The sequence below is a fragment of the Erpetoichthys calabaricus genome, chromosome 18, assembly GCF_900747795.2.
Source record: "Erpetoichthys calabaricus chromosome 18, fErpCal1.3, whole genome shotgun sequence".
NCBI classification, from domain to species: Eukaryota; Metazoa; Chordata; class Cladistia; order Polypteriformes; family Polypteridae; genus Erpetoichthys; species Erpetoichthys calabaricus.
The window spans coordinates 74902376-74925230 of NC_041411.2; the positions used below are offsets into that span (position 1 = coordinate 74902376).

At 39.5% G+C, this 22855-nt stretch overlaps 1 protein-coding gene across 2 annotated transcripts in view; it reads left to right on the forward strand.

Moving 5' to 3' along the window:
• appl1 (adaptor protein, phosphotyrosine interaction, PH domain and leucine zipper containing 1) overlaps positions 1-22855 on the forward strand; it is a 52416-nt gene that overhangs the window by 12416 nt on the left and 17145 nt on the right. For both annotated transcript variants that reach the window (XM_051921008.1, XM_051921009.1), the window contains exons 3-15: positions 1507-1566; positions 3005-3076; positions 7547-7634; positions 8143-8184; positions 10620-10678; positions 12248-12394; positions 12498-12580; positions 16594-16752; positions 16832-17020; positions 17312-17354; positions 18673-18729; positions 22005-22096; positions 22325-22522. In XM_051921008.1, the coding sequence (XP_051776968.1) occupies positions 1507-1566; positions 3005-3076; positions 7547-7634; positions 8143-8184; positions 10620-10678; positions 12248-12394; positions 12498-12580; positions 16594-16752; positions 16832-17020; positions 17312-17354; positions 18673-18729; positions 22005-22096; positions 22325-22522 (1289 nt within the window). The remainder of the gene's footprint in view (positions 1-1506; positions 1567-3004; positions 3077-7546; positions 7635-8142; positions 8185-10619; positions 10679-12247; positions 12395-12497; positions 12581-16593; positions 16753-16831; positions 17021-17311; positions 17355-18672; positions 18730-22004; positions 22097-22324; positions 22523-22855) is intronic.

Genomic DNA, 22855 nt, shown 5'->3' on the forward strand with positions numbered 1-22855 from the left:
TTTTCCAATTTCCAGTAGTATTGAACATGAGTTATATGCTGAAGGTGGGTTGGGATTCTTCCAGTTGAGCAAAATGAGACAACCAGCTAGTAGGGTGTTAAAGAGACAATGACGTCAGATTGTCTTCACAGTCATTCCAAGTATACCTTCCAGAGATAGCAGATAGCTCAATCAAATATAAAGTAGCACTGCCTCAACTTGATGGAAATAATGTATATGCATCTGACTTTAGATATTTTGCTCTTTATTTATGGTTGCCAGTTTTTACAAATGGCCAAGCCTATGTTACTTGGTCTAGAGTAACCTCAAGAGCAAAGATTAAGTAAACGATCTTGACACAGATAAGGTAACTAATTCCTAATGAAGACAGAGTGTTTCCTCAAAAAAATGTGTATAAGGAAGTGTTTTTTATTTTATTTTTGCTTAATTATTTAATTTAATAAGTAGTTACGCAAGCTTAAACATACTGTATATACAACAAGCATTCAAACACAGAAGTTGCATAGAGTGCACATAGTTTACACAGAGACATATTAACCATACAAGTGGTTATCCAGTTTAATAATAATAATAATTCATTACATTTATATAGCGCTTTTCTCAATACTCAAAGCGCTATCCACACAGGGAGGAACCGGGAAGCGAACCCACAATCTTCCACAGTCTCCTTACTGCAAAGCAGCAGCACTACCACTGCGCCACCTTATCCTTCTTGTGCACCTACAGCCTTAAGCACTTTGCACCCGTATTTTCACAATGAAACGTATTCATGGTTAAGTGTTAATATATACGAGGGACCACTTACTGATCACAGAGCTCACAGAACTGGATTGTGGTTTGTGTAGCAATTGATACGAAACATAAATGTAAATGGTATAATATTGATTGCATTCTGGATTTACTGATGTCTAATTCATTGTAACATTGTTCATTAAAATCAATAAAATTAAAAAGTACAGGCTAGATTATAATTAGGTTTTCCTCATCATAATTATTTAAATGACTCCACAGTGGAGGCAACTATTGGTGTCAACTAATTTGCAAAAATGAAATCTAAGGTTGTGTTTGAGTTTTTACGCAGTGTAAAATGTTAGTGTGACTAGATAATTGTACACCAGTGAACATCATCAAACCTTCCACTGCTAAACTTTATGTGACACTAATTTGTTTAAAATCTGCAAATCGATCAATAAAATACGTAATAAAACAGGTGTTGTCATTTGTATGAGTGCCTGTGCAGGGCTCTGCTGTATTTAATTGCACTGTTAAGAGCACAAAAGGATGAAAGCGCAGGAAGAAATGTTCATTCATCCCCATTCAGTCTACTTGGAACAACTGCGTTACTGCTTCTAGTCGCAGGGTAATGAAGTGCTCTTCTCTTAGAAGGCACTTTTAACATTTTAGTTACATTATGAGTGGTTTTTAATTTCAGATTCTCATCATTCAAAATCTGAGCATAAATCTGCTCTTCTGCTTTATGATATTAATGTAATTCTTTCTTCACAGAATGAACTGAGTGCCGCTACTCACCTCACCTCTAAGCTGCTCAAAGAGTATGACTCTCGGGTGAGTTCAGTCTTGAAAGGCTTTATTTTGGTTTTGCAGATTGTTACAGAGTCAAGATAATTTGAGTCAGTGAGTTTGTATTGTCATTGTAGTTATCCATCTATCCTTATTTTTGCCATGCTGTGCAAACCATTTAAGTTTCTTTGGAAGCTGTGGGGGTCTATTCTGGGAGCATCTGTGGCTTGGCAAGTTCAGCTCAGCTCAGATTTGCGCCCTGGCCAGTATTTACTGACAGTTACGCTAACATTAATATCTTCTTGTGGGTGTAAATGTACTAAGTTTATGAACCAGTTTGTGATCCTCCAAACTCGCGGTGAGATCTTTTATGATACCAAAACAAAGACAAAAAGAACACATCAAATATTGCAATACCAATCGAAAGAACTGTGTTTGATACGGGCCTTCAGATGGTTAATGCTTTGCAGTTTGAGTGCTGCATACATGCACAAACGGCAACTCATTTACCAGTCACTACAGTTTTGTGAGAAATCCTGTGGCTGGCAGCATAACCTGTTTCGATAGCTGTGCGCATGCCCAGTGCAGGTAAACTGCTGTGATGTATGCTTTTTTTTTAGCCATTTTAATGTTGTTGGAGATGCTTTAATAAACAATGTAAAAACAAATCGTTTTCATTGAAAAAAACACCATTTTTATATGAAGATGTAATAGTGTGGATGTCGTCTACGATACTGTATATTGAGTCTGTCAGGGTTGTACCTTTAGTGTGCCTTTCTTTTAAACAGATTTGAGACATTACAAATTGTTTCAGTGATGACTAATAATTCCTGGACAGTGTTTCTTTTTTTCTCTTTCAGTTTAGATTATTTTGCATTTATTGAACTGAAGGTGGGCACAAGTTGATTTACATATTGGAGCCTAAACACATTCAAGCTTTAAGCCTGTGCACCGCTGTTAGGGCTTTATTCCAGGGGATGCATTATGTTTAGTTGAATTGGTATCACGGAGAGAATTTTTTCCAGTTGAAGACATGTAGACCTGTTTATTATGAGCTGTCTGACATGACTTGTTTGAACTAAACATTTGAATTTGATGGTATAAATAACAAACTGGGTGGGCTAGGTCCTCCCTAGCTGATTTACAACTTTTAATTTAAGTACTAACACTGTGGCAACTTACATATTAATATCTTGAACAATTCTAGAATGTTAATATTTGGTTCTTATTCATTCATCATTTTAACAGGTAATGGCAGGTATCATAGAATGTTTATATTTTATGAAAATTATACCTGTAAGTACACTGACTAATGTATGAATGCTTTGTCTGATTAAACCAATTAATATTGTTATATTCTTTCTATTAGGCTAGGATACCGTATGCTCCAGGTTGCATATAATTTACTTCTTTGTCAGTTCTCCTTCTTTCTTATTATTTGAATTAAAAGTAAGAATAATTTTGTTTTCATCTTTTCTTGTAGCGTTTCCCACTAGGAAGTGACGATGAAGTTATGAGCTCTACTTTGCTACAGTTTTCTAAAGTCATCGATGAGGTATGTCATTTAAATGGCTTGAGCGCTGTCATTTATATATATCTATATATATATATATATATATATATATATATATATATATATATATATATATATATATATATATATATATTTCCAACACCAGACGGACAGTCTTGGGCACAAGTATAAAATGAACAAAAGAGTGTTTATTGTGGGGAAACTCTTCTTTTATAAGTGTTTCCCACCATAGCCACAATACAGTATAAAGCACAAGCAGCACACAGCAACTCTTTGCCTCCTTCTCTGTCTCTCACTCTCTGTCTCAGTCACTGCCTCCACTCCTCCATGTAAGCGTTGTCCTCCTTCTTCTTGACTCCGGCACCTTGAGCAGTGGTAAGCAGCTCCTTTTATGTGAAACCTGGGAGTACTTCTGATGTCCCATAATCGCTCTCCGGGATCACTTCCAGGTAAGGCTTGAGCCTGACATGGTAGGGCTCGTTAGTCCCCATTGCACCCCTTAGTGGTGCCCATGGAACCCAACAGGGCTGAGTCTAAGAACTCCAGTTCTAATGATGTCCTGTGGGAAACTGACGCTGCTGCAACCCAGGGGGGCTGCCATGTAGTGGTCTGGGGGAGACAATGCCCTGTGCATGCAGTCTCCCCCTGTCCTTCCATGTTGAGGGTGGCCCAGCCAGGCAAGGGTGCCGGAGGTCCCTCATGATTTATATGTATTGATACTAGCAGTACTATACTATACTAGCAGTCCCTACAGAATCAGGTACTTGAAAACACAAGCATTGTACCATTTGAACTAAAAGATTTTTTTTTATTTACAGTGGGGCAAAAAAGTATTTAGTCAGCCACCAATTGTGGAAGTTCTCCCACTTAAAAAGATGAGAGAGGCCTGTAATTTTCATCATAGGTATACCTCAACTATGAGAGACAAAATTAGAAAAAAAATCCAGAAAATCACTTTGTCTGATTTTTGAAGAATTTATTTGCAAATTATGGTGGAAATAAAGTATTTGGTCAATAACAAAAGTTCATCTCAATACTTTGTTATATACCCTTTGTTGGCAAAGACAGAGGTCAAACATTTTCTGTAAGTCTTCACAAGGTTTTCACACACCGTTGCTGGTATTTTGGCCCATTCCTCCATGCAGATCTCCTCTAGAGCAGTGATGTTTTGGGGCTGTCGCTGGGCAACACGGACTTTCAACTCCCTCCAAAGATTTTCAATGGGGTTGAGATCTGGAGACTGGCTAGGCCACTCCAGGACCTTGAAATGCTTCTTACGAAGTCACACCTTCGTTACCCGGGCAGTGTGTTTGAGATCATTGTCATGCTGAAAGACTCAGCCACGTTTCATCTTCAATGCCCTTGCTGATGGAAGGAGGTTTTCACTCAAAATCTGACGATACATGGCCCCATTCATTCTTTCCTTTACACGGATCAGTCGTCCTGGTCCCTTTGCAGATAAACAGCCCCAAAGCATGATGTTTCCACCCCCATGCTTTACAGTGAGTCCCTGGTGGCGCAGTGTGTTACTGATGGTAGCCTTTGTTACTTTGGTCCCAGCTCTCTGCAGGTCATTCACTAGGTCCCCCCATGTGGTTCTGGGATTTTTGCTCACCGTTCTTGTGATCATTTTGACCCCACGGGGTGAGATCTTGCGTGGAGCCCCAGATCGAGGGAGATTATCAGGGGTCTTGTATGTCTTCCATTTTCTAATAATTGCTCCCACAGTTGATTTCTTTACACCAAGCTGTTTACCTATTGCAGATTCAGTCTTCCCAGCCTGGTGCAGGTCTACAATTTTGTTTCTGGTGTCCTTTGACAGCTCTTTGGTCTTGGCCATAGTGGAGTTTGGAGTGTGACTGTTTGAGGTTGTGGACAGGTGTCTTTTATATTGATAACGAGTTCAAACAAGTGCCATTAATACAGGTAACGAGTGGAGGACAGAGGAGCCTCTTACAGAAGAAGTTACAGGTCTGTGAGAGCCAGAAATCTTGCTTGTTTGTAGGTGACCAAACACTTATTTTCCACCATAATTTGCAAATAAATTCTTTAAAATCAGACAATGTGATTTTCTGGATTTTTTTTCCTCATTTTGTGTCTCATAGTTGAGGTATACCTATGATGAAAATTACAGGCCTCTCTCATCTTTTTAAGTGGGAGAACTTGCACAAATGGTGGCTGACTAAATACTTTTTTGCCCCACTATAGTCACTTAAATGAAATCTGAGTATTTTCAACTAGTTTACAGAGATGAGCTGCAAGAATGATATCATGTTCTTTTAGCTATTCATGATAAATATTTAGAGAACAAAAAGCACAGATATTACATTTATGATTTTTCTTGTTCCATATATCTGTTCAGTTAACAATATAAAATAAAAACAAAACTTCCACTTCACAGATATATATTTTACATTCAATTGTAATAGTTCTTTTACTCTTGAAACATTTCTCATACACAGGCATATTCCATCAGTAATAAAAAATGATCTGAAAGCTCACTTGTATAGCGTGTGTGAATTGGATTTCTTCTGACGTCTACATGGGGAGCCTCAGGGTTTGGTGTGACAAAAGTAGGCAACAGGACAATAATCTTTTTAAAAGCTCTTCTCTCATTCAAAACAATTCAAATGAGTTGTAGGTTTTCTCTACATTTAAGTGGCCGCACAGCTTGATTACTGGTAGTAGACTCCAGTTTTTCCTGTTTCAGCTCTTTGTCCATCAGTCTTCTAACCTACTTATCCAGCCAGTCTGCTTGAAGCCTACGGTGTGTATTACTACAAAGCCGTTTAATATGTTTAGTGCACTGGAGTTCATACTTTGTCAGACTTGATTTCATTTTAACATTTTGTTTTAAAAGTCCTACAGATAGACACATTCATGAATATGACCTTTGATTACACAATTGAAAATTAACCTGTAATAGACACATTGAGCTTTGATTCTCCAAGAGTATTTTTAATACTGGAGTAAAAGAAAAGCTTTAAAGTAAAGACTCAGAAGTTCAGATGTGAAGCTCAAATGAGGTTTAACATGACTCAGAATTGGCAATGAGGATGCCAATAGTATGCCAGGGTGGAATAGGTGGGGTGGCAGGAGAGAGAAAACCACCCAGAAGTGATGAGACTTGGAGCAAGAGGGCTCAGGTTTGCAGATAGGAATCTCGCTCCTGTTTTGGGATAGCTGGTACAGTGTAGTGAGAACGTGTTTTCCCCATCCTGGTTTCCTCTAGTTTTTTGCTTATTAATAATAATTAATTTTTTCTGATCTCCACACAAACTTACTGTAATACAAAAGACAACTCAAGTAAACACAATACACAGTTTCTGAAAAAGCATTTGATTTATTGAAGGAAAAAAAATCGCCAACAACTACATCCTCCATGTAAAAAAATAATTGCCCTCTTAACAGTCAGTCAACCAATAAACCAAATTTAAATGATAATGGGTTAAATTAGACCATACACACCCAAGTTTGATGGCCGTTAACCCCACTTCAGTAGAACTTTTCTAATAATGTGAAGTTGGGTTAAAGGCTTCAGCAAGCAGCAGACTATGCCTTGATCAAAAGAAATTGCAGAAAACCTGAGAAAGGAAGTTACTGAAGTATACCAGTCGGGAAAGATTTACACAGGAGTCTCTAAAAACCTGGGGCTCCATCAAATCACCGTGAGAGCCATCATCTCCAAATCAACAAAACTTGGAACAAATCTGCCAAGCTGTGACTCCCAAGAGCGCAAAGAAAACTCGTGTGGGAAGTTGCAGAAGAGCCCAGACGAACATCTAAGGAACTGCAGGCCTCGCTCAGCTCAGTGTTCATGATTCCACCATTAGGAAGACGCTGGAAAGAAATGGTATCCTGGGAGAGCTACAAGGCATTAAACCACTGCTAACCAAGAGGAACATAAGTGAAAAGGCACTTTGATCTGCAGAGGCAGGTGGTGACAGTGAACATGCTCAATAATGGGTGTCTAAATTTATGTCATTATAGTTACAGGGCATAAATGTATCTTGCAATATTTAAGGATAATAAGACATTTTTAATAAATATTTTAAGCTTTTCTGGATAGCAGTGTATATGTAAATAGAAAATGTAAGCTTCAAATAGAAAAGACAATTGTGAATTCTACTAGAAAAAAATGTTTATCCAATAGAAAGCCATGCACATATTTTATTTATTTCTCCAAATTAAAAATGAAAAACAAAACTGGGCTAAGTACATCCAATATTATATGATCTTTGCTGAATTGGCCCTTAAATCAGGATGTCTGCCTGTTCCATTTCTGGTGTTTAGTGGCTTCTCATTCCTCTAGTTGAATGGTGAAGACCGAAAAGCTTCATTGCCACTTTAGGACCAGGCTTTTCCCAACTTTGTTCAAAATTAGACCTGTTGCATTTCAAGTTCCACAAAAGTGTTGCCTACGTCTTAGCAGTGACATCCATTTCACTGGTCTGCTAACATTTTGTTTGAAACTGTGCTTTGTCCTTCCAGCTCAGCTCCTGCCATGCAGTCCTGTCCACCCAGCTTGCTGATGCAATGATGTTTCCGATAACCCAATTCAAAGAGAGAGATTTGAAGGGTGAGTGTGATTTAATGGTGACCGAGCAGTGCAGATTATTGTGTGATGTTTCAAAAACCAAATACTGCATACATGCACGATAAAGGCAATTCAATCTGATTACCCAAAGTATAAATGTCAAGTCCTTCATTTCATATTTGTTGATATTGTTGAGCTCACATAATCCAATGGTGCCTGATTTTATAGTGCAAAGAGGTGCTGTGAGGACATGGCATTCTTGGTTTTGGACCTTTAATCTTTACCGGGTGTTACATTTTTCCTCTTATCAGAAAATTCAGACATGATGTGATGTTAATTATATCAGCTAGGTCAAAAAAACAATAAATACATTTTGTAAGGGTTTGAGCAAATGTGATTCACTGCCAGAAATCTCACATAGTGTCTTTTGTCAGTCCATATAACTGTGATGAACTGTGTGACTGTGCTAGAAAGCCACTGCACCTTCTGTTATCTGTATCTGTGTTAATGATGTACATTTTAATTCATCTGTCTGATTTATTGTTTGCAGAGATCTTGACATTAAAGGAAGTTTTCCAGATATCAAGCAGCGGTAAGGATTTTTTGGGCTTGGTGTTTGTGTTATATGGAGGTGTTAGTGGAAAAAAATAATATATAATGTATTTGATAGATCTTTCTATTTTCATTTTATTTTTTAAATGTTCTTTTTTGAAGGGACTGACTTAAAAAAAAATTAAAAAGATTTGTATCAACTTGTTATACTTTAATTGAAAATTGTAAATCAAAATGGAAATTGATTTAATTTAGGCCATCTTCAATGGCACAAAAACAAATACAGTGATCCCTCGCTATATCGCGCTTCGCCTTTCGCGGCTTCACTCTATCGCGGATTTTATATGTAAGCATATTTAAATATATATCGCGGATTTTTTGCTGGTTTGCGGATTTCTGCGGACAATGGGTCTTTTAATTTCTGGTACATGCTTCCTCAGTTGGTTTGCCCAGTTGATTTCATACAAGGGACGCTATTGGCAGATGGCTGAGAAGCTACCCAGCTTACTTTTCTCTCTCTCTCTCTTGCGCTGACTTTTTCTGATCCTGACGTAGGGGGATTGAGCAGGGGGGCTGTTTGTACACCTAGACGATACGGACGCTCGTCTAAAAATGCTGAAAGATTATCTTCACGTTGCTACATCTTTTCGGTCACTCTGTGTACTTTATTAATATCATATCTATTTAGTGCGAAGTTAAGCAAAATGACATCTTTTATTGACTAACTAGAAAGATTACAATATGCATGCTTTCGAGGTAATACAGGCCCCTTCTTCAGGCAAGTTGCTGTCTTATTTTCTTGACTAGAAGGTAGACATTTATAAAATATGATTTATGTTTTATCTTTATATGAATTCTGATAGACAGTATTCACCTCCTTTTTAGTTTTCTAGTTAGACAATAAAAGGTGTCATTTTGCTTAACTTCTCACTACATTCATAATGGCTAACATGGTACAACACCCTAGTACTACAGTCATATCTCTTTATAAATACTAGGGGGCTCTGCCCCCTGCTCGCTTCGCTCGCCAACCCCTTTGTTTGTTTTCCCGGGTATTCAATTTAAAGAGATTGTTATTTTCATGGGAATTGTTACATATGCATTATTTTTACTTTTACTTTAAACACTTTTGTAAAAACAATACTTGTCCTTTATTTCTGGCCCCATGCATGGTTACATCTCTTTCTCGCCAGACGTATAATGCTGCTCACGTTGTGAAAGGATGGGCGGCTGAATGCACGCTAAGGATATGCCGTCGGGTCATCTGCTGTCTTTTTTAATGCTTGCGAGTTGCCTGTTCTGCTTGTTGCATGTCGTTGTTTTTAAGAGCTGGGAGCACATGATGCATGTCTGCCAAATGCAATCCAACAACTGCTAGGTTAGGTGTCTGTGGACTTGTTTTAAATGATGGCTCACTGCCTTGTCTCGCGTGACGTTGTAAAAACAATAACTGTCCTTTATTTCCTTCTCCGGGCGTGGTTAAAAATCTTTCTTCAGGACGTATTACGTTGCTGCCCGTCGATCATTTTAAAGCCTGTACAGCCGCTATCCTTTTTGCCATTTTGTGTCTCTGCTGCTTGCGTTGTGATCGCTACTCCGTGATCATAAATATATACCTGACCAAATTGTGTTTTCTTTTAAATTAAACTTGTCGTTTCTTTAACTGTTGCGGGACCACAGATTCTCATAACGTATGTTCCATTACTGTGTAAATCTACGTTTTGTGCATTGAATGATGCGAATGCAAAAAGACTTTGTTTTCTGCTCTTTGCCTTTTATTTCTGACCTCGCTTTGTCCTGCTATTTTTTCAGTTACACCTGGTCCTGATGATTAATTTTCTTATGTTTGTGCTAATGCGATCTTGTAGTCGTCGACATTTCATTTATAACGTATTGTCCTTTGTACGCTTTATATGCACTGAGACCCCTGGATCTGTGTGCGCTGCTTCCCTTTACACTACTGATTTTTTTGCTGTCTGTGCTCTGATATTGCTTGTAAGTAAGGCGTGTCTTGCAAGAATCTCATGTTCTATATCCACATGATCTTTCATCTCGCGGGTCTTTTATTTGTCTTCTGTGATCTTAATGTGAAGATCACATATCGTCTCCTAGTCATTCCCTCCTACAGGATTTTTTTTATAATAGACAGATATATATTTTAAAGTAATTAGTATTATAATGTTTTTGTGAAGTACAATGAGTTGCACTGAATGTTTGAAGTGTGCTATACAAATGCAGTATGTTTATTATTGTTACTGTTATTTTGTTAGTAGAGTTGGATTGGGTGTGTCCAGTGATGAGTAAGGTTAGATGAGTAAATAAAAAGTTTTTCTATCACTCATATCCAATTCTTAAGGAATACTAAGTGTGTGTTAGGAGTTATTTGAATGCTGGTGTTTCATCTGCTGTTTCATTGACAGAATATTTTTTAGCACTAAATAGTTTTTCTGTTTGTTTGCTTTTTTTCCATTTCAGATCATGATGTGGCTATCAACCGATACAGCAGACTTTCGAAACGAAGGGAGAATGAAAAGGTTTGTGTTACCATTACGTGTCGTTGACAATAGAAATGTCACATTCTAGATCATGTGTTTTTTTTCTGGATCAAACTGAGTGGTTTGATACAAAATGTGCTCTGTTCTGCATTGTTTAACATATCTAAATGTACAGTAAATACCAGGGAATAAAAGCTGAAACTCTGATCTCTCTTCTCATCTTCATCTTTTGATCTCACACACAAGTGTCATTGGTGCCCAGCAAAAACAAATTAATTGGCCTTGCTGTTCCAGTACCTTTGGAGGCGACTCTCATTGCTTCAGTGCTGGAGGCTGGCCAGAGCATAGATCATCACTCAGTGAGATGTTGCCATAGCTCAGTTCTGCAGCCCATCCCTTGACTGTAACATGTGAAATGAGGCTGGCCTTAGTCCATGTTGACTAAGCGAGAATGAATTCCTGAAGGCCTGTTGATCTGTAGCATTTAAAACATTATGTGAGAGTTGCAATACCTGATATTGTGATGTGATGTTGACTTGGTTCTGAACCAAGAAACATTTTTTTATTTTGTAGTTCAATACAGTAAACAATACAGAGAAGAAAAGCAGCAAAGATTGTGTGTGATCACTACAGCATGTAATAAGGCTCTATATAGGCGCCTGACCTGGCACAGAAGGACACAGAGGCACATATAAAATCAATGGACTTTTTATTTTCTTCTCCCGTGGGCGCACATCTTCCCCGTGACCCACAGGTAATACACAGTCCCACAAAACACAAGTCCACAACAACAACACTCTTCTCTTCCTTCCTTTCTTTCTTTACCACCACTCCTCCTCAGGCTTAGTCCTCCTCCTCCCGACTCTGGCTCTCTTGAGTGATGGTGGCTGGCCCTTTTTATACCCCACCCAGAAGCGTTCCAGGTGCTTGGCCACCTGGTCCTAATTGCCCTTCCGGGTGGGGCTGAAGATTTGACCAGCCAGGCTGCAGACTCCATGCAGCTCCCCCTGGCGGCCATCCGAGCCCCCAACCAGGCTGTGGAGGACTCCATCTCCCATGGAGCCATGCGCCAGGTTGGGGAATCATTGGCTGCCAGGGAGGCTGCCCCCAAGCGTCCCGGGGGAGGTATTGAACAGTCCATGGCTGCTCCCCCGGAACAGATGCAGCAGAGGCGTCCCTGCCGGGCATGGAACCCAGCTGTCCTTTACAAGCAGCATTTGTCCTTTGACCCTTCCTGCACTTTCCGCGCCCCCCCCCCCCCTTATTAGCAGTAAAGCAGTTCTAAAAGTGTGAATTAGATTTTTATATCAATGTGCTATCCACAATAGTATTCTCTGACTTGTTGCTTTACATCTTACACTTTTTTTCTGAATATAAATAGCCACCTGGAAATGTTCCAAACCGCAATATTTTATCTGGCAGTACATTCAGCAAATAATCGGAGTTGTGGTAAATTCAGTATTGGAGATCTGAGGTATTTTGCAAACTTTTTGGGGCCTGAATAAATTAGTTTTGGAATCTGTAGTCCTACTTTAAATTGATTCAATTTGTCGTCGTATGTGTTAGGATTTTAATTTATAAATGATCTCTGGTGAATTCTTTTGCTAGGTCAAGTCTGAAGTTATGGAGGATGTGTACACGGCTCGAAAGAAGCAACATCAGACCATGATGCATTACTTCACTGCACTAAATGCACTTCAGTACAAGAAAAAAATTGCACTTTTAGAGCCTCTTCTGGGATATATGCAAGCACAGGTTCTGTTCCTTCCATTTTGAACATTATGTACCTTCAGTGGCTCGGCCTCTTTAAAAGCATGCATGTTAAAAAAAGAAACTCATTTCTCCTGCTCCTTTACAGATTAGTTTCTTTAAGCTTGGCTCAGAAAATCTAACCCAACAGTGGGAAGACTTCCTTACGAACATTGGAACCAGCGTGCAAAAGTAAGATTTAAGTTTTCAGAAATGATGTTGGCTTTTTATGTGTCACTGCCCAGGATGTTACCTTTTCTTCCTTTTGGGTCAGCTTTCCTGATTGTGTAATCTTTCCATGAATGGGACAATACTTATTGTTTGACTTACACATTTGTAGCCTGAGCTGATCTTTGCATCCATCAAAAAGCTAGGTATTTAATTACCTTTATTTTTTGTAAATTGGGCGATACCCCCAATGAATGAAGTAAGTTGTTATGGTACCAGAGAAATATTGAAAAAATCAACTTTGCCACCACCACAGAAGCCTAGCACTTGGCAAGCAGCAATTACACTGTAGTTGAATGCCAAGAAGCGCTTGACGCTTTTTTTTTATGACTGCAGTGTGACACTAGGAGGGGCTCAGTAAATAAGAATGAAGAATGTAGGCACAATGCCAGTTTTCTTTAGAGACTGCCAAGTTGTTTTCCATTTTGCTGTTTTTCCTTTTTAATTTTGTAGTTCCATTTTAAGTAGAGGTGCACAGATTGAGATATTTATGGTCAATTCTGGTACCATTTTTCTTTTCAAACTCTCTAGGTCAGTGGAAATGTATTTGCTACTGAAACAGAGCACCACATTGGCAATGTGGCGTTGTAATGCTGGTAGGAGACTGTTTGCGGTCTTGTCCCACAGTTCTACGCAAGGCACCAAAGTGCAACAGAGCTGATTAGCTGGATGCATTCTTCCAAGCAATGCAATTAATGTGTCTTGTATGAATGGATTTCACCTTTAATTTTTTAAAAATGATGGAAAACAATACTTCTTTAAAACTACATAGCTAGATAGTTCTATGATTTGTGTACATACGCTAGTGTTGTCTTTGGTGTTTCATAGGCAGGCAGTAACAAAGTTTTGTTAGAAGTGCACCTGTCTTTCGAGTTGAAATCAGTGTATCATTAGAACAATGTGGATGAGAACAGGCCGTTCAACCCAACAAATCTCGCCAGTTCTATCCACTTAATTCCTTTAAAAAAATCAAGTTGAGTTTTGAAGGTCCTTAAACGTCCTACTGTCTGCCATACTACTTGGTAGCTTATTCCAAGTGTCTGTGGCTCTCTGTGTAAAGAAAGAAACCCTAATGTTTGTGTGAAATTTACCTTTAATAAGTTTCTGTGTCCCTTTGTTCTTGATGAACTCATTTTAAAATAACAGTGTTGATTCACTTTAATGATTTCCTTAAAATAATTTTAAACACTTCAATCATGTCTCCTCGTAATCTGCTTTTGCTTAAACTGAAAAGCCTCACCTCTTTTAGTCCTTCTTCATAATGTAGCCCTGGAGTGAGTCTAGCTGCTCTTCTCTGGACTTTTACAAGTGCTCTCATGTCCTTTTTGCAGCCTATAGACCAAAACTGTACACAGTACTGAAGATGAGGCCTCACCAGTGTGTTATAAAGCTTGAGCAGAACCACCTTGGACTTGTACTCCACTCATCAAGGCGCTATATAACCTGACATTCTGTTAGCCTTCTTAATGGCTTCTGAGCACTGTCTGCCAGTTGATAGTGTCGAGTCCACTATAACTAAAATCTTTCCATAGGGTGGACATTTGATTTTCAGACCTCCCATTTTGTATTCAAATCTAACATTTTTACTTCATTTGTGTAATACAGTGGAACCTCGGTTCACGAACGTCTTGGAACACGTACAAATCGGGTTATGACCAAAAAGTTTGCCAAACTTTTGCATCTGTTCACAACCATACACTCTGTATACGAACAAGCCAGTTTCCCTTTCGATTTGTGCGTGCCGATGATTTCTGCACATGTTCAGTCTCTCCCTGTACTGTACATTGTTCTCGGTGCATCACGCAGAGGGACTCTCCCTCAAAACTGTAACCTCCTCTCAACCCAGCTTCCTCATGTGGAATAGCGGGTCCATAGCTCCCGTCAAAAAGGCCAGTTTTAATAAATAACTAAATAAATAAAGCCGGTGCAGGAGAGAGCGAGAGCGAGCTGAGCAGGGAGCCTGGGTGTTTCTCTAAGTGTTATTCAATGTTTATACATTAGTTTACTATTACACTGTGCATTCTATGGCATAATTAACTATTTTTGTGCTTAAAAATCTTTAAAGAAAATATATTTACATACAGTTTGTGCGGTCTGGAACGGATTAATTGTATTTACATACAATCCTATGGGGGAAATTACTTTGGGTCACGACCAAATCGGGTTACGACCAGAGTTTTGGAATGAATTATGGTTGTGAACCGAGGTTCCACTGTACATTACATTTACTGATGTGAAATTTCATCTGCCACAAATCTACCCAAGCCTGTCTGCTGTCCAAGTCCCTCTGTGATGATTCAATGGATTATCAATTATCTGCCAGTCCATCTGCAAACTTAACCAGCTTGTTATTTATATTCCTATCCAAATCTATACTAATAAAAGGCAAAGCCCTCACTGACTCACTCATCACTAACTCTCCAACTTCCTATGTAGGTAGAAGGCTGAAATTTGGCAGGCTCATTCCTTACAGCTTACTTACAAAAGTTAAGCAGGTTTCATTTCGAAATTCTACACATAACGGTCATAACGGTCGACAATGTCCACCATGTTAAACTTTCTTATTTATGGCCCCATCTTCACGAAATTTGGTAGGCGGCTTCCCTGCGCTAACCGAAACCGATGTACGTATTTATTTCGGTGGTATGACACCAGTGTTGCCCGCCATATTGAACTTTCCAACGGTCTTTGTTACTTAATGGGCCCATCTTCAAGAAATTTGGTACGCGGGTTCCCAACGCTAACCGAATCCTACTTACGTACATATATACTTCCATAGCCTGCAGCTCGGTCCACACTCTGAATCCTCCAGGCACTCCTGAGCATAATCTAATTTTGAAGGTTGGGGCACCAATAATGTTACTGAGAAACTTACAGCCACTGAAACTTTGTAATGGCACAAGACTTCAGGTCACATGCCTGCAAAAGAACCTAATTGAGGCAACTATTTTTACTGGTGGTGGCTCAGGGGAGAGAGTTTTATTCCTCGCATCCCCGTTATACCCTCTGATCTCCCATTTCAATTCAAACACCTCCAATTTCCTGTAAGACTCTTCTTCGCAATGACAATTAATAAGTCTCAGGGACAGACCCTACAAAAGGTTGGCATTGATTTGAGGCAAGATTGCTTTTCACATGGCCAACTATACGTTGCATGCTCAAGAGTAAGCTCAGCGCACAGCTTGGTCATATTACAACCGGAGGGGCGAACTGACAACGTGGTATACAAAGAGATCCTTAACAAATAATTATTGGTACATTTTCCCTCAGTTTATTGTTTAAAATTTTAAAGCAGTACTTCGCCGCTGCGAAGCGCAGGTATTTTGCTAGTCATTCATATATATTAAAAATCCCCAACACTGACCCCTGCTGGACACCACTTTTAACATCTCCCAATTCTGATAAGGTTCCTTGCACCATCACCTTCTGCTTCCTGTGTCTGAGCCAATTCTGTACCACTCATCTTCACTCCACACCCTGAACCCCCACTTCTTTTAGTTTGACGCCCAACCTCTCATGTGGCACCTTATCAAATGCTTTCCAAAAGTCCAGATAAATAGTATCATAAGCTCCACTTTGATCATACCACTTTGTTGTTTCCTTATAGAATTATGGCATGTCCTAAAATGTGACCTCGGATCCAGATCCACGGGGACAGATGCTTACCAGCTTTTGCTTAATACTATTGCAAGTCACTTAAATGTGGAGATGGTTCTTTTATGATTTATTAGGAAGACATTTCATGTTGGTTTTTGTAAAGTGCGTACAACTCTGTGGCCATGGGTTAGAAATGTGGACATGGAAAAACAATGAATGAATGAATGAACATCAGACCTGAAGTCAAGCGATTCTTTTTTCAGGATCATACATACAAGTTACTTTATTGTAATCTGCTGTCAAAAGCTATGTAGTTCTCGCTGTGGTGCTGTTCCTAACAAGCTGCTAATTCAAGCATGCGTTTCTTTCTCTGTACAAAGTGTTCGCAGGGAAATGGAATCAGAGATTGAAATAATGCAGCAGACCATCCAGGACTTGGAAGAAGCAAGTGATCCTCTATATCTTCCGGATCCAGATTTAAACAAAATTCCAGTCAACAGAAACCTGACCAGGAAGTCTGGGTACCTCAATACCCGCAAGTAAGTCTTTACTTGTAAACCGAGCTTTTACAACAAATCACCTGTGGATTGTGAAGTCTATTTCTGTTCTTTATTTCAGTAAGACTGGGCTGGTATCTTCCACCTGGGAAAGGCAGTACTTCTTCACCCAGGGAGGAAATCTAATGAGCCAAGCACGTGGAGATGTTGCAGGCGGTTTGGTGATGGATATCGATAACTGTTCTGTAATGGCTACTGACTGTGAAGACAGAAGATATTGCTTCCAGATTACATCTTTTGATGGAAAAAAGTGAGTCTGCTTGACTGCTTTTATTGTATTGTGAAGTGTCTACATATAAAAAGAATGTTAAATAAAGATGAAATTGTCTTCTTTTTAAAATACTGGTACCCTACTTCTTCAGCTCAAAACATTCCTAGCAAAGCCTAAAGAATTGAAACTTCTTAGAAATTTCAGCATAATCATTTTCTTAAGAGTCTTAACATCATGCTTGCTTGCCGAGTAACAGAGTAAGATTTATTGTAGCTAAGCTGGCTTCTCCGTTAGAATGGTTGTAATAAGACTTTTCATTTTATATTTCAGAACTGTCATTCTTCAAGCAGAAAGTAAAAAAGACTGTGAAGAGGTGAGTGTTATGTATTAAAACACTGTCTGATGTCAAATGGTACCTAAATGAAATCTACATATTAACAGAAATGGACCACACAAAAAGTATTTAAAGAGTGTTTACATATACAGTCATATGCCAACTGATGGCTCCATTTGGGACCAGCCATTTGGCAGTATGTCAGTCACAAAGTGTACAGGTCATTGCAGTTGAGGCTCTGTGGGTCTGGTGTGGGACTCTGGGACGCATACTTTAACTTCCGGTATGGAGTAGCTCAAAGCGATGTTCAGGTCTCAGCATCCGTAGGCCGGGTCCATGTAAGTCAATGTTTTTCAACCATTGTGTTGAGATCCTGGTTGGATCGAGCGAAGCGAGCAGGGGGCAAAACCCCTAGGTTATTTAAAAAATGCCAGAGACTAAATGGCACACCACTTAATCTTCAGACAATTGTTATTTTTAACAGCAGTACAGTAAACAGTTAAAAAATGCAAAGCATAACATAATAAATGCTGCATATGTATGTGTAATCTATATTTTAACACTGCTGCTTTTTATGAAATTTATTAATGTTAATTTTGTAAATTGCATTTTTTCAGTGTTTCTAGTGGTGTACAAGTTTATAGCTCTAGAATGCTGAGTTTAAGCTTTGACCCAGTACACCCTCTGTCTGGAGGTTGTGCGTTCTCTTCATGTTTGTGCTGGTTTGTCCCTGTTTGAGTGAGCGAGTCTGAATGTGTTCTTTGCCTCTTACAAGTGTTCCCTATGAAGGACTGGTGTCCCATCCAGAGTTTGTTCCTGTTTTGCACCCAGTACTGCCTTAATAGTTCTTGGCCTGTATCATCCCAAACTGGATTGAGCACATTTGATTTTTTTAATAGCTACATGGGTAGCAAGCTAGTTGTGAGTGTGTGTGTGTTGCCCTGCACTCCAAGGACCTCCAGGCACCTGGGTTTATTTCCCACAGTGACTATTGTCTGTGTGCATTTTGCTTGTTCTTTCCTTATTGATGATATATTCTTCTCACATCCTACAAATGTTCGTAGTGGGTCAATGAGTGATTCTGTGTTAGTCCAATATGTTTGTGAAGTTCAGTGTGTGTATTTGTAGCTTGTGAAGGGCTGATATCCTATGTAGGATTGATTTCTTCCTTGTGCCTAGCCCTGCTCTTACTGGCACAGCCTTGCAATGAATAATCGGAGTCCGGTAAGGTGATAAAAAGTATTTATTTTCGCTGAAGAAACCAACAGTAATTCTACAGTAAGAAAAGGGCTACAATGATATAGGACCTTTTTCTTACAGACCATGTGCTAATGTTGGCCTTGATGATTATTTTTAGTGGATTTCAACAATCAACAACATCTCTAAGCGAATTTACCTCAGTGAAAATCCAGAGGTAAGTGCTTGTTAGTCCTTGGCACCAACAGTCATTAAAACCCTTTGCACACTTTCAACACAGTAGACTGTTGTCTCTATTTTGAAAATCACCTCAGAGTTACATCAGCTTATTGTGGTGAAGAAAGGTTTTCAGATTCATTCATGTACTCATGCACAGTGTAGACCACATTAAGCACCACTCCTTGTATCATAGTTTGAACAGCTTGCCTGCAACTCTGAAGCCATACTGCCAAACATTAACACTCCCATCTACTTTTAATGTTTTCAGATGCAGACTGTGTGTTAAGTGTCAGGTGTTTTTTGTGTACATTTTGTTTCATATTCCTTCAATTTAGCACATATCATTTTAATGTGCTAATTAAGGACTTGCTTTCTCATTTTGTTTCAGTCACTCTAAATGGCCATTCAGATTACTTCACAAAGCAAATGAAATAATAATTGGGTTGGATATTGAACAGAAGTAGATATTGTCACAAAGACGAGACATACTCAAATAAAGGTTTGGGGCAGCCACCCATATAATCTGATATCCCGGCTGCAAAATTTGTTTTATGTAAATAAACAGCACTGGTGTGCATACAATTGAGTCCAAGACAAGACTGAGGAATTAAGACAAAAGGCAGGGTTTTAAAGGGGAAGACAGGAAGTGAGGTCATAAGGATCAGGGACGTGTTCGTTCTCCATTGGTTCGGGCCCGGACGTGACGTCAGAGGGGCCGGAGCCAGTAAGGGCTCCTTCCATTGGCTCGGTCCTGGAAATGATGTCACGAGAGCCAGGTGGAATCTCCCGGGAATGGTCTGCAGGCAAGAAAGAAAAAGAGTCGGTGTACTCTGCCACCTCCCGGCATATCTCAGAACTGCCGTCACTCAAGCCCTTTAGCTGCCTCCCATGCGCACGTGTGTGACAACACATATTTGACACTGTCAAGCTAGGCTGGTCTGAGTTGGATGCATATTTGCTGTGAAGTGGCATGTTCACTTTCACAAATGAAAACAGAGCTTCAGGTTGTCATATAATATTTTACCACCTGAACTGTTATTTGAATTCTTGGATGAATCTTATACAAACTGTATATATGGACATGGATGTATATGGAATTGTGCTAATAGCAGAAGATAATCATACAGAATTTTGAGACTGCCTTCTGTTTATAGGAGTTTGAAATACCTCAGATATAAAATAAGGTAAAGAGACTTGCCACAAACCCACATGGAATAAACAAAAACAGCATCTGGTCTGTAATTTTCATTGGTCATAGTTGAAGATAACCATGAGAATCACTGTGTTTAAGCTTCAGTGATGCATCTAAATATAGGCACAAGCAGAAAACATTTAAAAGTAAACTGAGAACTACATCATAACCACTTTATTTTGTCATTTTGAAACTTGAAAACAAGGTTTTGTGTCCAAACTATGAAACAACAACAGAAACCAAGAAAGCACAAATATTCTAACTCTTTTTAAACCTTTTTTTGTGATTTGCTAATCTTTGAGTGTTTATACCTTGAGTATATATAATCCTTGGATACTGCTGGTTTGATTTTTCTCAGTTTGGTATGGTAGCTTTACTGTCGCTGAACAGAAGATACTTTGAAGAGTGGTGAGGACAGTGGAGAAAATCGTCGGGTCCTCACTCCCATCTGTTCAAGAATTATACTACTCACGTTGCCAGAGCAGATCCATTAAGATCATAAAAGATCCCACACAACTTCTGCCCTCTGGAAAACGTTACCGCAGTATGCACTGCAGAACGACCAGATTTAACAGGAGCTTCTTCCCCCAGGCCATCAGAATACTAAACTCTGTTAAATAACCTTTGTCCTTTTGCTCTCTTACTTACTGTGCACTTTATTACCACAAATAGGTCTTAAGTTTACATTATATTGTATTGTAATATCATACAATATTACATTGTCTATATTTTATATATTATGTATAAATATTGTATCCATATAGTGCAATATCACAATCACTGTGAAACGATGTGCAGTATTTTCTTTCATATTATATTTCATCCACTGACTGGCTTACATTTATATATATCTTTTGTTTTGTACAGTGCTGCCTTGTGCTGTCTTACCTACTTTCTGTGTAAGAAGTGAAATGTTTGTAATGTCTGTATGTTGTCTTGCGTGCACTTGTCTTTTATACACCTGTCTTTTATGTCTGCACATTGAGCCTGGAGAAACGCAATTTCATTCAGCTCTGCATCCATTGTTGTACTGTTGTATGGTATGAATGACAATAAAGTTCACTTACTTACGTACTCTGTGTTGAACAAGAAGTTGCTCATGGAGTGCAGAATGAGGCCCATTACCTGCATTGAGAGGGAGTGTCAGTTACAGCACTACGGCTATGTGGTCATCTGGCTCATAGGATCCTCATTGTTAAGCACCCGAGCAGATGGAGCAGGCCAAGTGGACACGTGTTGTACGTAACACCTGGCTAGATGGTCATTTCTGAAGGGTGGGGCTGGACCATGTGTCCGCCCTGGGGGTTGCCAGCTGGAATCTCATGCTGTTTCGTGTGGTGGGTGTGGTGACCTGACCTGACTGAAGCAAATGCATTAGTGTTATTGTAACACCTAGTCAGTCAGTCAGTCAGTCAGTCTGTCGTTGTGTCAAATGAGTCAACTCAGTCTTAACTCTGAGGAGCAACTTCCTCATTCCTGGTTTTAGAAGATAAAGGAAAATGACTAACATATAGGTCATTCTGCCATAGCTAGTCCTATCTGCATTGTTCCAAGCTGACAGTCTGAAGTTCCACACGGGGGACGTCTTCTCCACAAATCAGGGCTTCTGCTAATTTTAAAAATTAGGGTTATGTCCCTGTGCACATTAAAACGCTACAATTCTATCAGTCTCCCAGACAATGACATGCCCTTTAACCAACATTTCATTTACTTGCGTAGAAGTGGTCTAAATGCAAACTGACATCAGTGTCTAAGTACAGTTCATGTAGAACAAACAAACACTTTAGGCCTGCAGACTGTAGATTGAACCATGGAGTCGGCAAAATCAAGGCAAATGTAATAAGCAAGTTTATGACCCCTGTTACCCTGCATTGGATTATGTGCCTTTGAGAATGTTATGTTCTATTATGTAAGATATTTTTGTTTGAATTAAAAAAAACATAGATCGGAGCTCTCCAGAGACAGAGCTGGACGCTCAACTCTTAAAGTGAGGACCCTTCATTGTGTGGGGACCACACTTGCTACTTTAAAAGAAAAGCCAGGCTATCACTGACCTGCATTCCACTTTTCCCGTTTATTAGGAAATTGCAGCTCGGGTGAACCAGTCTGCTCTAGATGCAATCACTCCATCACCATCCTTCCAGCAACGGCACGAGAGCCTGAGACCCACAGCGTGAGTTCACTCTTTTGAGAGATGAAAAATATAAACAAAAATGTTTTCATATATTGGTTTTTGTAATGTACACTTACCTCCTTTTATATAGACACTGGGTGCTGTAGGCAGACTTGTCTTTTTATCTGAGAAAGGTGGTAGCCAGTGAGTTGATAACTGCTTGACCACTGAGGTCATGAAAACCCAAGGTGGAATGTGTGCTTATTTTTGTTTTTTTCCTCATTTCAGACAAAGCCATCTAAAAACTACTCGAAAAAGTAGTTCTGGATCTTTGGTGACTGGACCATCCACACCTGACTCCGCAGCCCTCTCTACTTTGTCTTTGGATTCACTTGTTGCCCCAGATACACCTATTCAGTTTGACATCATCTCCCCTGTTAGCGAGGAGTATGCAGGACAAGGAAAGGCACAGGGACAGACGGGCAGGTAAGAGCGGAACACAATCTGGCTGAGCAGCGGCGTAGTAAAGCTGCCTCTTTCAAAGCAGAGTTGATTACTAAGATCATGTGTGTTGTGATGTAACCAGGGGTGTCAGTGAGCCCCAAACATGAACACACACAGAGTCCAGGGTTCAAATACAGGTGTGTTTATTACACCACACAAAGCACAGATTTCTCTCTGTCTTCTCCCACAATATTCTCTCTCACCACCGCACTGCCCTCCTCCAGTGGAGTGTTGCCTCTCTTCCTCCCAGCTCCAACTCCCCTCGGTAAGTGTGGTCCCTTTTATTACGGACCTGGGAGTACTTCCTTTGCCAGG